Source organism: Typha angustifolia, chromosome 8 (genome assembly GCF_048772165.1).
Source record: "Typha angustifolia cultivar Huaian chromosome 8, ASM4877216v1, whole genome shotgun sequence".
Taxonomy (NCBI): Eukaryota; Viridiplantae; Streptophyta; class Magnoliopsida; order Poales; family Typhaceae; genus Typha; species Typha angustifolia.
Window position 1 is genome coordinate 317177 of NC_133246.1, and position 16519 is coordinate 333695.

A 16519-nucleotide genomic window follows, 5' to 3' on the forward strand; every position below is an offset into this window, starting at 1 on the left:
TTAGTTTCTTCATGACGCAATGCGCATGTATTATGTATGAATCAAGGAGTATTTCCGGTCTCTCTGTCGCTAGAAGTTGTAGAGTTAGGGAATAGAGGATGCCATACGATATCTAATAGTTAATGTACTTGTTTGTCAGGTCAACCGTTCTCTAATTTATTGAATTGGAATGAGGATGGAATTTTATTGGTGAGCTTTAAAGAGACCATAGGCTTTGAAACTTCTCTGATGAGTGATTGATATCCACTTGAAGATGTCATCAATTTCTCACCTGCTCCTATCTCTGTTTCTTTCTAGACTAATCTCCAAATGGGTCCAAGCAAGTTGAAATAGTTTTAGTATTCGATAAATTTGTAAAACAACAAACTATTAACAGTGGTTTGAATCCCTTTGTGCAAAGCCTATCGAAATGGATAGATAACCACCGCTCTTTGCGCCTCATTCGACATCCCTATGAGGCTCTTTGGGGCCCATTATTTCGCGCGCCACGCTAATCTAATCGGTGTTTTTAAGTGTACATAAATATCTCTTCCACAAAGTTAATGCGGCTTTGTCCCCTCTCTCTCTCTCTCTCTCTCTCTCTCTCTCTCTCTCTCTCTCTCTCTCTCTCTGTATAGACTCTAGTTAATGTGAAATGGAGGTCTACTTCCAACTCTCAACTACTAGGCTTTTGCCAACAAAGGTGTCTTTGTTTATCAACTTGCACTACAAATTGTAGTGAAGTTTGAAGGGTGGCGTTGTTGCTTGTGCAGAGCTTCTTCTTCTGAATTTTCTCCATCAATTGTAAGCATTTCCTCTACTTCTCTCTCTCTCTCTCTCTCGCTGTGTGTGTGTGTGTGTGAATCTCTTCTTGGTTTGCAGGAAATGGGTTTATGGAGATTCCCATGGGTTGGGTTTACTTGGTTTGTCTTAATTTTTTTTAATATAGATAAATAAATAGTTAATTTAACCTTACTTGGGTATTATGGGTTTCTGGAGCCACTGTGGATTTATATGTCTATGAGGCCGTTCTGATCTATGTGATGCTTCTTGGGTCGACGTCCTTTTCCAGATTCTTATTGGTTTTGATTACATTTCCTTTTAGTGTAAACGATTATGAACATTCTTTGTTCTTTCTTGTTTTTCTATCACTTAATGCAGTATGCACGCTTCCTTAAATGGCGTAAAAGAATTGTTTATGAACTGGGTATTGGGAGCAAAATCTTTCTGTGTTCCAATCTTCCATCTTTAGTTTGTTTCTCCATCTCATGACATGTGAAACCTGTTCTCCTGACTGTTTCTTTTTTCTTTTTTTCTCATTCTTTTCTATGTGCCTATTAGGTTTCATACGTGGTAGAGAATCATCATGAAGGTCTATACAGTTAAAGTGGAAGATGGAAAGCCTGGGAAGGACGGGCGGCCATCGGTCGGACCGGTGTATCGGAATGTTGTGGCAGAAAATGGCTTCCCACCACCTGAACCTGGCATGTACACTTCATGGGATGTCTTTAGGTGCTGAGACTTGAGCTTTTAGGTTCATTTTATTGATGTGTGAATATTGTTGGTAAGATATCTAGGGAGTTAGACACCTCTAGAATTCAAGGGCTTAGTCTATGATTTTCTTATGTTTTAGGGTAGCAGCAGAGAAGTACCCAAGCAACAGGATGCTCGGATGGCGCGAGTTTGTGGACGGGAAGGTATGCAAAGTTTCAGTCTCCTATCTTCTCTATTGCACCCTTTTGGAGGTTAAGAAAGCTCCATTTGTATGAAATTATAGCCAGGGCATTATTTATGGAAGACATACAAGGAGGTCTATGAGGAATTACTGCAAGTTGGTTCTGCTCTCCTGCAGCTCGGTGCTAAACCTGTAAGAACTATATGCTGAATTTTTCTGTTTCTTTAACCTGCTATAAGCAAAATTTTACTCTCAGTTAATTTTTGAATCATCTGTCATCTGGATAAGGTTATGTGAAGATGATGATTATACTATATTAATCTTCTATAGGGTTCACGAATAGGGATATATGGAGCAAACTGCCCTCAATGGATAATCGCAATGGAGGTATGCTTATATCTCTGCCGTACTACATGTTTTATGTTTATGATGGAGATAATATTTGTTCACAAGTTTCAATGAGATGTCTTTGTACTGGGTCCTTCTTAACCAATAACTGCTTATGAAATTGGCCTACCTGCAGGCTTGCAATGGATACAGCCTAACATGTGTTCCACTGTATGATACTTTAGGTAAAATAACTAATATAAATTCTTTCATAGTTTCATGCAGTGCATAAGCTTTTTTATGGAGTTTATCTGTTCTTCCGTTCCTCATTTGTCACATGCACTGTACTATTCCAACAAATTATGGAGCATATTTAACATGTCTCATTGCTTTTGTGATAACAGGGTCAGGAGCCATAGATTACATAATAGAGCATGCAGAAATTGATATTGTATTTGTGCAGGATAAGAAAATGAAAGAAGTGAGGATGTTTATATGTTCACATATTGTTGTTCTCTAACAATCATTAATGTTTTGAGCTAAAAATTGTCAATACTTTTGTCTGCAGATACTATTCTCTGATTGCAAATCTGCTCAGCGGCTGAAAGGTGAAATTATTGCTACGTTTATCGTGCGATCTAATTTCCAGGAGTAAATCTAATATTTTGTTATTTCCAATGTGGTCGCAGCAATTATTTCTTTTACTTCAACAAGCAAGGAACAAGTTGATGCTGCTGCCCAAATTGGATTCAAGTTGTACACCTGGAATGAGTTTCGTCAGATGGTTAGTTTCCAGATTTTATGTACATTTATCAGGAATAGCTAGCAAGCAAGAAAAGAATATGGTGACAGTTAATGATAGAACTTATAGAACACTTGGCTCGGAGTTTCACTATGCAATCCCCTGTCATAATGCTTCTGCAAGATTTCTCTATGGAAGCTTCAGATTAATCATGTGTTTATTGTTTTTGTTATCTAAAACATTTCTGTGATGTTTACTGCATTTTCCAATCAACAACTTGATCCTTCTAATTTTGGATTCATCTTCTCTTGCTTCTTTTGAACTGAATTTGGAAGTTCCTTGTAGGGAAAGGATTATCCATCTGATCCTTGTCCTCCTCAACCTCTTGATATATGCACCATAATGTACACAAGTGGAACCAGTGGAAATCCGAAGGGTGTTATTTTGACTCATGAGAGCCATGCAATGCTTGTAAGAGGGGTAGACATCTATATGGACCTGTTTGATGATAAGGTAACTAAATATCTTTCTTTGCCTCCAAAATGGTCACTCCTTGAGTCTTGGCATATCTAGGAGACCAATATAATGTAGTCTGTAACTGAAATGAAATACTGGTTTTCTTTTCTTTAATTCTTGTGCTAATTGAGAAGTTACTGCCTGTTGCATTATTAGATGACGGTGGATGATGTGTATCTCTCCTTTCTTCCCCTGGCTCACATTCTTGACCGCATCCTCGAGGAGTACTTCTTCCACAAGGGGGCCTCTGTTGGATATTACCATGGAGTATGTGCATGCTCTATAAAAAGAATTTTCTCAAGTATTTAAAGTTATTGTACATAACTACATCCTGGTGCATTTACAACATTCTGTTACTTTTATTTGAAAACTTCTATGCTAATGTTTCACTCTGATCAAGGATATTAATGCTTTGAGAGATGACATTGCGGAACTAAAACCAACACTTCTGGTTGGTGTCCCTCGAGTTTTTGAAAGAATTCATGAAGGTATTGAACCTTATTTTTCCTCTTCATATCTTAATTTCTTTCATTTGCATTTTAAGTATGAGAAAGAGAGTACTTGAAGGTTTTGAACATTACCAAGCTTTAATTTTGTGGCTAATCATTTATCTTGCAAATTCTATTGATTTTCTACTTGATAATTTTTGTATTATTGGCATCAAGGTGTGTTGACGGCGGTGGCAGAACTCAGACCACTGAGGAGGATGATCTTTAATCTTTTGTACAGACAGTAAGTCAATGTATTTTTAGACCTATTACTGGAAAAGAAAAGTATTGATCTGTTTATCTACTGTTCCATTTCAGCAAACTATCATGGATGAAATCAGGATATTCGCATAAGACAGCTTCCCCATTTGCAGACCTATTGGCATTTCGCAAGGTCTTATCTTCTCTGCCTCTAAACTTCATAACTGATATATCTGTAATTGTAGAACAAATTATACACCTTTAAAGCTATCTTTCAGGGTGCTTACAATAAAGTTTATCCTTTATTTATGAAATTTTGTCTTTTCTATTTAGGTCAAGGCTAGGCTGGGAGGGCGTATTCGCCTAATAATATCTGGAGGTGCCCCACTGAGTACTGAGATTGAGGAGTTCTTGAGAGTCACTAGTTGTGCTTATTTCACTCAAGGATATGGTAATTTAAATAAGTCGAGTCTTCCATTTATATGTTTCTTTCACAACCAGCATCAGAAAGACAGAAAGAACTATGCTGAAATTAAATGTGGTCTTGCACGTACAGGATTGACCGAGACTTGTGGTCTGTGTTCTGTCGGATTTCCTGATGAGATGTCCTTGATTGGAACTGTTGGTGTTGCCTCCACATATACTGAGTTGCGGCTAGAAGAAGTACCCGAGATGGGTTATGATCCGCTTGGGGTACCCTCACGCGGTGAAATATGTGTTAGAGGGAAGACTCTTTTTTCTGGATACTACAAAAATCCTGAGTTAACAAAGGAAGTGATGATAGATGGATGGTTTCATACAGGTGAGTAATGGCTACTTCAAGTTAAAATTCAACGGACAATACAAGAATAGTAACAGTAGTTATTTTCATTCAGGGGATATTGGAGAGATGTCTGCAGATGGCGTTTTAAAGATTATAGACAGAAAGAAGAACATATTCAAACTATCACAAGGAGAGTATGTTGCATCTGAATATTTGGAGAAAGTATATGGCTTCGCTCCGATAGTTGAGGATGTAAGCATTTTCCATATTCCAGTTCATGATTAAGAGACCTAAGAGTAGTATGCTAAATAATAGCACATTTTCCTTTTCTTTAGATTTGGGTCTATGGGGACAGCTACAGATCTATGCTGGTAGCAGTGGTTACACCGCATCAAGATAACACCAAGAAATGGGCAGAGTTAAATGGATACAAGGGTTCATTTGCTGAACTATGTACACTTGAGGAGCTCAAGAAGTACATTCTTCAAGAGCTCAAGGCAGTTGCTGAAAAGAATAAGGTAATATTTTTCTCTCAACAAGAAAGGGAATGGTGCACTTTAACAATCTAATTTTTTTCAAATAGAAATATGACACTATATTTCATGCACTTATCCTACAAATGACGACTTGTTTTCCCATCAGCTGAGAGGCTTCGAGTCCATTAAAGGCATTGTGGTGGATCCTCTACCATTTGACATCGAAAGGGATCTGGTCACTCCAACTATGAAGAAAAAAAGAGTTCAGATGCTAAAACAGTATCAGGTAAATAAGATACATAGAAGATCAGCTCTTCTACATGTGTTGCTCGTTTTCACTTTTTCTTACTCCACGCAATCTGATATGCTACTTCTTTTACATACTGCAGACAGAGATAGAGAAACTTTACGAAACTCTAGAGGAAGGACGAGGGCGAGGGCGAGGAGACAAGACTAAGAATGTAGCATTATAATAGGAATGGAGGTCTACTTACTCCTTTCTAATTCACCTATCAGATGGTCGGTACCATGCAGCTAATAGCGGAGGCAGCATAAACAAGGTACAAGGTTCGTTATCGAACTCAAAGGGACAGCTAGGGAGGTTGGATCAGATGGTGAAGATTAAGTCGTTTGAGTCTGTCTTAATGAATAAGTGTTTAGTTGGTAAAATTCATTAGTTTGAGTTGAGCAGCATTGTGTCGATGAATTGATTATGGTTTATTATAAAAAGAGTTATAATCAGTTTATTTTTGGACAAGCAATACAATAATTTTCTTTATTCTCTCTCCGAGCCGGACCAAACTAGTCACTAGTCAGAAAATAAAACCATCATCATAAATGTTGTCTACTTCGACATTGACGTTGAGGTCGAAGAGAATGGTGATAATGAATCGTTTAGTTCCTTCCCTATTTATTTGGTCCTTGAACAACATGAGCCGCATGGCATCAAATAATGATATGTATGAGCTGTGTTGAGGGCATTATGGACTCTTCCGATATCATAATAATAGAAGGGACAGAAATATTAGCATATGGAGATGTCATCCGTTATACTAGTGAGATATCTCACTCGTAGACCAAGATATGTAACTCAGGTAGCAAACTCTTTCTTTCAAAAATCGAAAGTTATTTCTGGAGTTTAACAATACGATTAGGTTCATGCATTAAAGCATCCAGGCAACACTAGACACTTTACAAGCATGTATTAAAGCATTCAGAAATGAACTTCACCGTATAATAGCAAAGACAAAGCTCGATGCCCATATATGGTTAACACTACTCCAAATAGGCCACTCAAATTGGAGCTCCAGTTATATTGTGCCACCATTTACATTCTTACTACGACAAAGGAAACTTAAAATCACCCAAGATGGGGAGGAATATAAACTTTGGATAACAAATTGTATGAACACAACTCTGAACTTCAATAAGAGCCACTCATCTGAATTACCGATGAGGAATTTTCAGATGCCATTCATGGAATAGAGAAATGAACAAGACATTGGAAGTATCCTCGGTATTCAATTAACTTGTCCTCCATTTGATCACAAACTGCAGGTTTGGCAGCTACCAATCAACTAGCATATCAGTTCTTCGTTAAGTACCATGTAATTCTCCAAGTAGAACCAACAGATCAATCAAACTATTGTTGTCACTAGAGCTTTGAAGAGGGCAGTTGCAAACCAACAACTTGACATATTAACGGTCTAGTAGTCACAATAGAGCACATAAATTGCTGATCTAATTCGAAGCAACCAACAATTCGTTCGACAAATTATTGATCTTGTTGATCCACATATCCAGCAACTTGACCTTCTTAAATTTCCATTTTTCTCTAACGATATGGCAACACTAGCATGTAAATAAGCTGCAAATTGCCTTGAAAGAACTGCCCAATGACATCAAGCAGGTCAGCAATTGTCCATCAACTAGTTTCATGCATGGACAATTTCCGCTGCAGTGACCATGTCCTGTTGAAGCATCTAAACCAGAATTCTTAAATTAACTTAATTAACCGAAGGTTCTGTATGTAAAATCCTTCGAGAAAACAAGGATGAGTGGCCTCTCCAGCTGCTAAGCAATATAACAGGCTCTTCATGTTGACTGCCTTGGATTCCTCGTGCAAGTTATTTGGCTATTAATGCCATCAAGTACAATGAGAACATACCATGATTTTTCTGTGATGCTACTAACAGTGAAAAACTAACAACCATCACGGATGATGATTTGGGAAAGTGAACCTGACTGATACCCATGCCATGAGCAGCAGTGGCAGCCTGATCACAAGGCATATGGAGCTACCTGAAATCTTTGGACAATCACAAATTTCCCAGAAAGATATCTCATATGAAATGTACTATATTCTGTTGATCATCTGCAGCAAACAATTTGATGTCCGTACTCCTGCGGTCATCACTATCAGCAAGGATATCTTCTATAAGCTGAAATGGACCAGAACAACCCAACTTTGCAAAAACACCACGCACTAAGACATTCCATGTGGCAACATTTGGAGATATGCCTTCAGATAACATCTTTAAGAGATATACCATAGCATCTTCTAGTCTCTGCTGACTGCAAAACCCAGAAATAAGGGTTGTGTAGGCAACTACATCTCGTGCACAATTCATTGCAGCCAATCCACCTAAAAATTGAGCAGCATCTTTAACTTTACCTTCCTCACAGTAGGCATGGAGAATTGCATTATAAGTGAGTGAATCAGGCTGAATTCCCTGAACGGTCATCTTCCCTATGAGTAGTAAAACTTCCTTGGTCATATTCAGCCGGCAGAGGCCGTGTATCATAGTGTTATAAGTCACTAAGTTCAACCCAAATCCACATTCTAACATCTCATTCACCAGTCTAAAGGCTTCCTTGTAGTTCCCGTCCAGGTAAAGACCATGGAGCAACACATTATATGTCCTGGTATTTGGTGGACATCCATATCTTCTCATCTCATCTAATGTATTCAGGGCACAACCCACTCTCCTATAGTCACATAAACCCCTGATCAATGTGTTAAATGTCACTACATTAGGAGGGCAATTTTCTGACAGCATGTTCTTGACAAGATCCTGGGCATGTTCAAACATGAGCATCCTACAAAAGACATCCACCATGCTTGTATATACAATGACATTTGGCTTGCAACCACTACTCATCATCATGTTCCACATAGATACAGCATCTTCTAGTTCCCCTGCTTTGGAGAAGCCACCAATAAGTGTACCATAGGTCTGAACATTTGGACGACAGCCATTTTGCTCCATCCCCTTGAAGACAGATATGGCCTTCTTCAATTTTCCATTGTAGCAAAGACCATGAATTAAGATATTGTAGGTGATAACATTGGGCATCCAATTCTCTTGTATCATCCAGTTCCACATATCAAGAGCTTCATGTATTCTACCTTTCTCTAGAAATCCTTTCATCAATGTGGTGAAAGTAAGGATATTAGGACAACATCCTGTTACCAGCATCTGAGCAAGAACAGCACAAGACATCTTCAAATCCCCCAACTCGCAAAGCACATTAATTATAGTTGTATAGGTGATCACATTAGGGGAAATACCCCTACCCACCATTTCATTTACCATAGAGAACACACCTTCTATTCCAAATTCGCCAGCTATTCCATTTATTAGAGCATTATAAGTAGACACAGCTGGTGGTATCCTCATCACGAGATCCTTAGCTTCCTTTAATTTACCAGACCTACAAAGAGAAGATACTATTGTTGTGTAGCTCACCTCATCTGGACAATGCCCTTTCTTTGACATCTCCTTAAGAAGATCATAAGCAGCATCTACCCTTTCATTTTGGCACAGAGCCTTAATAAGAATATTGTAAGTGAAAACATTTGGCTCCATTCCATCTTTCTTCATATTACTATAGATAGGATTTATCATGCTAAACCTGTTATCTTTAAGTAAGGCATCCAAAAGATGGTTATAGATTCTGACGGTCGGCCTGCAGCCAAGATCATGGATCCGATAAAATGTTTTTAGGGCTTGCTCTGCTGATCCAATCCGAGCATATGACTTTATCACAGTGATGAACGTGTCTTCATGGCAAGCTAATCCGTCCAGCCTCATTTGCTGAAGAAGGTACTGAACCGCATCCATCTCATTCTCCCATCCTAGTTTCTCTATCATCACTTGGTATGTAAGTGGTGTGTGCTTGAAAACTTTGGAGCCAGCAAGAGACTTGAAATACTGTAGAGCAACAGCAATGTCTCTCTCACACCGTAATCTTTTGAGAACGTCAAGCTCTCTTACGGGTTGAGCATTTGTATCACTGACTTCCTCATGCTTGGATATAACATTCATGCATAGAAGCACTGGAGCTTTAGGCTTTCGAACCTTCAACAGCAACGAGAGGCCATCTTTCAAATACATGATAGGAGATAGATTGCGAAAAGCTACAGATCTCCTATACGATTATAGCCATGAAGCCAAACACATGCCTTATCCATATCTAGCATACCCAGATATCGCGAATCTACTGCACGAGTACATGGAATATACTGTTAGCGGCAAAGATCCGTTACCCACCAGAAATGCACAATCCGGGACTCAACTGGAGCATCCCAACAAGCAAAATTACAACAATCACGCCCATAAGGTCTCAAATTCCTAATATAACTCACTTAAATTCCCCGATTTCAATCAAAAGATGAGTTTTTTCTTCTTCTTCTTCTTCGTTCCGCGTGGATTATCACAAAGAAAAGATCGCAAATCAGTGCCCAAAACGAATTCTGCAACAATACTGCAGCGATCGCATAACTATAGAAAGCCAGAACTCCCAGTTCAAGATAGGAAAAGAAAAACCCTACCTAGAGAAAAAAAGAAGAAGAAAATTACCGAGTTAAATAAAAGATAAGGACGTCGCGCCGGCGCCCACTCGGGATTGCAATAAATAGAGAGGATAACAGAAAGAATAAGTAAGTCAAGTACCTCTGGCCCTGGTAATCTCGCACCCTAGGGGTTTATGCAGGCAAGGCAAGGCAAGGCAAGGAACGACACGGCGCTTTATCAATGGGATAGCATATCCCGCCTACTATCGGGAAAGAACAGGGGACTGGTTTTGAAGTGCAACACTTACAGACATGTTTATAAGTGGAAGACGGTATATGAAAACTGAAAGAGGGACAATTACCGCGTAGGTGTAGATTGAATGCAGCTCGATCTTTCTTTTTAGTTTTTAGCTTCTTTCTTTTCCAATTGTTTTCTTGACATTTGTCTCATTAAATTAGATTGCCTTAATACTTGAGTTCTCAAAGCACAGTGCTTGTTCATTTTGATAAAAGATTCAGCCCAGATTCCATTTCAACGAAAGATGAAACGCCCGTTAAGCCGCCTAGAATAGAAGACCGGGTTTTGCAGCTAAACTCACATTCCAACTGCAAAGCAACCAACCTTGGAGGTTTCCTTCTCTCGAGAAAAAAGACCATCTACAACTCGATACGCATTAATACTAGGTACAGACAGAAAGATAGCTGATAGAATATACTTCAGCTAGAGCAGGCAGAACAGAACAAAAAGATTTGAACGACAAATCCCTGGTCAATTGAGTCCATTCTATTAGATATCTAATAACGGCATCAAGAAGTACAAATAAGATATTTATCAAAAAGAAAAGGTACAAATAAGCTGCGCTACATATCATATGAGAAAAAAGCCATCAGCATGCTCATCAATCAGTGATTCTATAAGGCCTCAGCGATTGAGGAAAGCAACTGCAAGGCCTGCAGATTCAACATCTATTCCTATAAGAAACATGTTTATCTCTGATTCCGCCAAACAGAATAAATGCCCTGCGTATCCCACTGCATGGAAATGAAAGTGCTATTGAAACTTATTTTCTAGTTTTATTATCTCCCTTCTCTTTCTCCCGCTTGTTGTACAGCCTTTCAAGTACACGCTTGGCCTCGCACGAGGGGAAATTACTGAGATCATAATAATGTGGTGCTACGTCGATCAGCCTGCAAAAGAAAGTTGACATAAATCTGTCAAACCTCTGATTGACTACTACTACATGCTTCTGAAGCTGTACTGAAAGAAGAATCCTATTGTTTCAGTTTTATATAATAGCAATCTGGACTAAGAACCATTCTAAAGTTTGCTAGTCAACAAATATAGGAGATTTCGATGACAATGGAGCTTGTCTAGTAACTATCCAACTAGGTTTCCAACTTCTGTGAAAGTTTTGGGAACAGAAAAATAAGTAGGTCAATAACCTCAGGTGAGCAGCAAAAATGCAAAAGAGAGTTAGTGGAACAAATAATCAGCAGGTCAATTAATCAAATTGTTACCCAAAAAAAAAACACTTTAATGGTTTATATGATCTTTCAAAGTTATCTAGAAATCAACATTAGTTTTATGTGGTAAACACTAGAAAATAATACATATCTTAACTGCATATCAGGCAGTCAATCAACCAAAGGGGCAGATCAAAACCTTCACTAGCCATATAAAGGTGATCAAGTAGAGGAAAGCATAACAAATGAAAATGTAAACAGAGTGGTGTCACCAGAGGAGTTCTGAGAAGCAGTTTGAGCAATATAAATACAGCTCATCTTACAACACAAACTAACACATTTTCCAATAACAAATTGAAGAATTAACTTCTTAAAAACTAATGAAGCTTAGTACACAAACTTACCACTCTCCACGAACATCTGTAACTGTACGGATAAAATTCCTGCTTGTTAACACATATTCATTGTAGATGACCCACTCGGGTTTATGATCCAGGCAGTTTGAAGGGTGAAGATGAACCACCTACATGTAAATTACAGACTACATTATAAGTTGTTCAGAGATTCACTAAGAAGCATAGTGCTATTCTTGCATCATATTTACCTGATTGTCTTTCACAGTCAAGTAGTGTCCAGTTCGCTCAAGATGAGCTACCTGCATAAAATATCCAGCTAGCATAGCTTTCCTGATGTTCACATAATAGTCACGACTGTTGAAATCCGTGCTGCATAGCTTAAGGTTGAATCTAGCCATGATACGCACAAGCTGTTGTCTCACGTTGTCAGCAGACTTTAGTGCTCTCTGATTAATAAAATTCTCATAGCACCAAGAAGAATCTTCATCTGTGGTGATCCAAAAAGATTTTAATCACTGATAAAGGTAATAGAAAGTAAAATTATATAGAAAAAAGACCTTCACACTTACTGCTTTGCTTGTAGGCATGATACACGTTCAAAAGAGTAAGGTGATCCCCATCAGTGTGGCCAAACCGAGCTTTTGCCTCATCTGCTGCTTTTTGAGCCTCCCTAGGCCGGAGAAAGCAATTCGGTACTAGAGAAAGAAATGGTTATCACAGACGAGGCCCACGGTAGGTCAGCAGATGCATAGAGGCGAGACGAACACCATTTGCTTTGAGAGAATAACTGACAAACTGAAACTACATGCGCATCAGCCCTACACTTGCAATAACTACACGATCATGGCGATCAATGGCCTGGGGAGCCAAATGCAAGACAGATGCTGATGACAACCCTAAGTGGACAAGCTTAAAAAGCACATGTACACATAGTTGAACACATGCTTTCGTGTTTAGACTCAAAAGCATTTTGATCAGGAATGCATATGCAATGTGTACAAAGTGACACATGCAATATACTATAGCAAACAGGGGAAAAGTACTCATAATACTGACCTAGGAATCTCAGGAATTCTCTACAAAGATGAAAGAAAAATAAAGAAGCCTCTGCATACCTGAAAGCATGGCCGATATTGAGAGGATCTCGTTGGAACAATTGAATTCTGGACTAACGACAAGCATTTTTGCCATCTGAGGATCCAAAGGAAACTCGCTCATGATTTCACCTAATTTTGTCAAGTTCCCATCATCATCCAGCGCACCCAAGTAGTTCAAAACCTCTAATGCCCGCATCAAGGTCTCAGGTGCAGGAGGGTCCATGAAGTCAAAATGGACTAAATCATCAATTCCCAATTTCTTCAAAGTGAGAACAGTATTTGCAAGATTAGATCGCAGTATTTCTGGGTAAGTCTGTGGTTGTAAATCATTATGGAAACTTTTCTCTGTATAAAGTCGGAAGCATTTTCCAGGTTGCGTTCTACCAGCACGCCCAGATCTTTGATGGGCACTTGCCTTTGATATTGGAGAGACCAGCAAAGACTCCACACGTATCCGTGGGTTATAAACCTTTTGTTTTGAAAACCCAGGATCAATGACATAAACTATCCCATCGATTGTTAAAGATGTTTCTGCAATATTTGTTGATACAACAATCTTCCTTCCAGGAGGACCATCCTCTTTCAGTGGGGCCGGAGCAGGCTCAAAAATTTTCTGCTGCATTGCAGGAGGTAATGTAGAATACAGTGGTACAGCTTTTACAGGGCCAACCTGGTCGCCCATATTATTGATCTCCTTTGTGATTTTCCGGCATGCATCTTCAATCTCCTCTTCTCCTGTGAGGAACACTAGAATATCACCCGGAGGTTCACACATGTGTATCTGCACAACTGTCCGGATGGCAGCTTCCAAATAATCCCTTTCAGGGTCCTGCGTATAGAAAATCTCAACAGGATGGAGCCGCCCAGGTACTTTCATTAATGGTGCTCCATTGAAGTAATTCTGGAATTTCTCAGCCTCAAGTGTAGCACTCATCACGACTAATTTAAGATCAGGCCTATTCCTGAGAACTTCTTTAAGAAGCCCAAATAGCACATCTGTTGCCAAGGTTCTCTCATGAGCTTCATCAAGAATGATCACCTTATATCTCTCCAAAAGTGGATCAGCCATTGCTTCTCTCAAAAGCATACCATCAGTTAGGTATCTGATGTGAATATTCACCGGACATGGCAAAAATGAGATTAAATGACAAAACATGCAGCAAAATAATTTTAAAAAGTTCAAAAAATAAAATACACTAACATTTCCACATATCGAGAAAAACAGTAGCTTACTTTAGAATAGTTTTATGGCTACTGCAATCTTCAAAACGAATGCTATAACCAACTTCTTCTCCAATTGTTACATCCATTTCCTCTGCAACTCGACGGGAAACAGACATGGCAGCAACTCTACGAGGTTGGGTGCAAGCAACCATTGAGCGCTTGCCTCCAAAGTCATCAGTTTCAAGGACAAATTGAGGAATCTGTTTGACAAAATTTTCCATGCATCAATAGCCCACACAAAATGCAGAATCTGGTGATGGTGCTAGAAGATCTATCAAAAAGTATTGCAAACAGAAATAACTTCAATACCTTCCTGGATCCATTTAAAAACTAAAGATGATAACAATAAAAGCACCATTCCAGCTTAGAAGTAAATTAGCTCACTATAACAACTGAGGCAAATTACAAACGACATGTGGAACAAAAAAGAAAACCAGAAAATAGCATGGCACACGATAAAAGTAAACACCAGAAACATTGCACAGCACAATATACCACCAACAGCAGAAAAAACCCCAACTCCCTCCCTCATACCAAAGGCATTTCTTTAAGATCTGTTATCCCTATCAATAAGAATTCTACATATATATTTCATCAAGACAAACCATGAATAACCGTAGTAGAAAAGCAAGGCATGATTGCATTAAAGAAAAATGGTTCAGTTAACAACCTAAAAGCTAGACCCGCTATATCCACATCAATCCTATGTAAGTACATTATACTAACAAAAATTTTCATTTTATGAATACTTCCAACTACATATTGACATCCTCCAGATATCAAAACTTGCCAACACGATAAATCTCACCCAAGAACTCCATAATCCGTCCTTGTAAAACTATAAATACCTCAACAAGAAATAGCACATCAAGAACATTATACAGTCTCATACAAATCAAAACTCTTACAATAAGAAATCATGAAGGATTATACCTGCGTGGTCTTTCCACTTCCAGTCTCCCCGACCAAGATCAATGTCTGATTACCCTTGAGCACCTGCAAAAACTCCTCCTTCTGTTGCCACACCGGGAGCGTCTTCCTCTTCGCCAAGATCTCGAAGTACCTCTGCGAGTACGGGCGTCCGGTCCACCGGTTTATCGTCGCCGAGACGGCGGAGGCGGCGCCATTGGACTTCGCCAGCTTGGCCGAGACGGAGGTCTCGTCCACCACGTCGAAGAGGCTCACCTTGCGCTTCCTCTCCGTCGACATCCCAGGTCCACCTCGATCGAAGCAATAAAACTAGGAGATGCCGATAAACTCCAGATGCAAAGGAGAAGGGCCTCGCCCAAACCTTAAAAACACAAGGAGCTACGAGTAAACTCTTAGAGAGGAAGCAGAAGGACCTCAATCGGAGGCCCAATGGTGGATTCGGACGACGAATGAAGCTTTCTTACGGATCTCGCGGTGGAGGAAAGCGGAGGAGAGCTAGGGTTTGGGAAAGAGGGGTCGAGGGGAGGGGTTTGGATACTATTTAGTAGCGCGAGATAAAAAGAAAGCCCTAGATTTGGGAGAAGATGCGGTTATATATGGTCGAGATAAGAGCACAGGTGTAGCGCAAGTCGAATCGAACTCGTGCTTGAATCCAATCCCACTGCGTACATCTACTTAGAGCCTAAGGGTGCATTTGTTTAAGAACTTTAAAGGAGTGATTCGATTAGTTATTCTGTGGGCTCCATAATTTTATATTTAATAAGAAATTTAATATTTGAGATTAAAGTTTCAGATTGGATGCTATATCCGTAAAAGAGGGATATGAAACTTATTATTATATTATTTTTATATAAAAAATAATAAAGTTAGATAAATGACAAAAATAATCATCTTAGTTACTTAAATTTTATTTTTTTGAAATTATTAGTATTTTATATTTTTTATATATGTTTAAAGCATCGCTATATTAAAAAAAAACTTTACAATTTTATTTTCTTATTATTAAACAAATTTATATAACTTATTCATGATTTTAATTTTAATTATTTTTTGAATTGAAGGTGATTATTTTAATAATATAATTTAAGTTTGAGATAATAAGTAATAGTTTAAAATAGTAATTGACGTTCCTATTTTTTATTGAGAATAATAATATAATTTTGTTTAATATTTCGTATATATAGTCTTGTATAAACTAAATAGAAAATTAAAATTGTAGTATGGGATTAGTCTAGGGATGACTTGTCCCTTTTAATGTAATCCTGCAACTAATGCACCCTAATAGCTTTAATTAGCATTCATAAGATCAAATATAGGAGTACAAGAAAACAGTTATATGCTGATTAGAAGGTTTTATGAAATATTATTGACAGATATTAAAAACTAAATTTTTTTTCTAATTTATTGTTTTTCTAAAGAGAAAATGAGTATCAGAACCAATGCCCAGAAAGCACTTGAGACCAAGTCTAAACTCACCAGGAGGTCC

At 38.5% G+C, this 16519-nt stretch overlaps 3 protein-coding genes across 6 annotated transcripts; 1 reads left to right on the top strand and 2 right to left on the bottom strand.

Annotated features, from left to right (window-relative positions):
• The first annotated feature begins 593 nt into the window (after positions 1 to 593).
• Positions 594 to 5952, top strand: LOC140766026 (long chain acyl-CoA synthetase 1-like). The gene is made up of 20 exons (XM_073105405.1): positions 594 to 783; positions 1321 to 1491; positions 1613 to 1676; positions 1757 to 1846; positions 1985 to 2041; positions 2178 to 2226; positions 2386 to 2462; positions 2550 to 2589; positions 2671 to 2765; positions 3069 to 3236; positions 3396 to 3506; positions 3640 to 3727; positions 3905 to 3971; positions 4046 to 4121; positions 4262 to 4379; positions 4485 to 4730; positions 4804 to 4943; positions 5027 to 5209; positions 5334 to 5453; positions 5557 to 5952. The coding sequence occupies exons 2-20, from the start codon at positions 1346 to 1348 to the stop codon at positions 5638 to 5640; spliced, it is 2019 nt and encodes a 672-aa protein (XP_072961506.1). The 5' UTR covers positions 594 to 783; positions 1321 to 1345; the 3' UTR covers positions 5641 to 5952.
• Positions 5953 to 6338: 386 nt separating this feature from the next.
• Positions 6339 to 10290, bottom strand: LOC140766053 (uncharacterized). 2 transcript variants are annotated; one of them, XM_073105453.1, is made up of 2 exons: positions 10123 to 10290; positions 6339 to 10001 (listed from the first exon to the last, which is right to left on the bottom strand). In XM_073105453.1, the coding sequence occupies exon 2, from the start codon at positions 9562 to 9564 to the stop codon at positions 7510 to 7512; it is 2055 nt and encodes a 684-aa protein (XP_072961554.1). In that variant the 5' UTR covers positions 9565 to 10001; positions 10123 to 10290; the 3' UTR covers positions 6339 to 7509. The 2 variants fall into 2 exon arrangements, with proteins under 2 accessions (XP_072961554.1, XP_072961555.1); XM_073105454.1 differs by lacking the exon at positions 10123 to 10290 and adding an exon at positions 10030 to 10048 and having other exon boundaries at positions 6339 to 9951.
• A 438-nt stretch (positions 10291 to 10728) lies between these two features.
• Positions 10729 to 15602, bottom strand: LOC140764824 (probable pre-mRNA-splicing factor ATP-dependent RNA helicase DEAH2). Of its 3 annotated transcripts, XM_073103616.1 has the most exons (7): positions 15037 to 15598; positions 14113 to 14303; positions 12898 to 13982; positions 12352 to 12477; positions 12031 to 12269; positions 11831 to 11949; positions 10729 to 11150 (listed from the first exon to the last, which is right to left on the bottom strand). In XM_073103616.1, the coding sequence occupies exons 1-7, from the start codon at positions 15310 to 15312 to the stop codon at positions 11024 to 11026; spliced, it is 2163 nt and encodes a 720-aa protein (XP_072959717.1). In that variant the 5' UTR covers positions 15313 to 15598; the 3' UTR covers positions 10729 to 11023. The 3 variants fall into 3 exon arrangements, 2 of the variants coding, with proteins under 2 accessions (XP_072959717.1, XP_072959718.1); XR_012105101.1 differs by lacking the exons at positions 10729 to 11150; positions 11831 to 11949 and having other exon boundaries at positions 12128 to 12269; positions 12352 to 12577; positions 15037 to 15601; XM_073103617.1 differs by lacking the exons at positions 10729 to 11150; positions 11831 to 11949; positions 12031 to 12269 and having other exon boundaries at positions 12475 to 12600; positions 15037 to 15602.
• Positions 15603 to 16519: the final 917 nt, after the last annotated feature.

What these genes read in the sequence shown, in the direction of transcription:
- LOC140766026 (XM_073105405.1), top strand. Translation starts at nt 1,346, where the DNA reads ATGAAGGTCTATACAGTTAAAGTGGAAGATGGAAAGCCTGGGAAGGAC. An exon ending in ACTTCATGGGATGTCTTTAG is followed by an intron (nt 1,492 to 1,612) that starts GTGCTGAGACTT and finishes CTTATGTTTTAG; the next exon opens with GGTAGCAGCAGAGAAGTACC. An exon ending in ATCTGCTCAGCGGCTGAAAG is followed by an intron (nt 2,590 to 2,670) that starts GTGAAATTATTG and finishes ATGTGGTCGCAG; the next exon opens with CAATTATTTCTTTTACTTCA.
- LOC140766053 (XM_073105453.1), bottom strand. Translation starts at nt 9,564, where the DNA reads ATGTATTTGAAAGATGGCCTCTCGTTGCTGTTGAAGGTTCGAAAGCCT.
- LOC140764824 (XM_073103616.1), bottom strand. Translation starts at nt 15,312, where the DNA reads ATGTCGACGGAGAGGAAGCGCAAGGTGAGCCTCTTCGACGTGGTGGAC. An exon ending in TGACTGTGAAAGACAATCAG is followed by an intron (nt 11,950 to 12,030) that starts GTAAATATGATG and finishes ATTTACATGTAG; the next exon opens with GTGGTTCATCTTCACCCTTC. An exon ending in ACAGATGTTCGTGGAGAGTG is followed by an intron (nt 11,151 to 11,830) that starts GTAAGTTTGTGT and finishes TTTCTTTTGCAG; the next exon opens with GCTGATCGACGTAGCACCAC.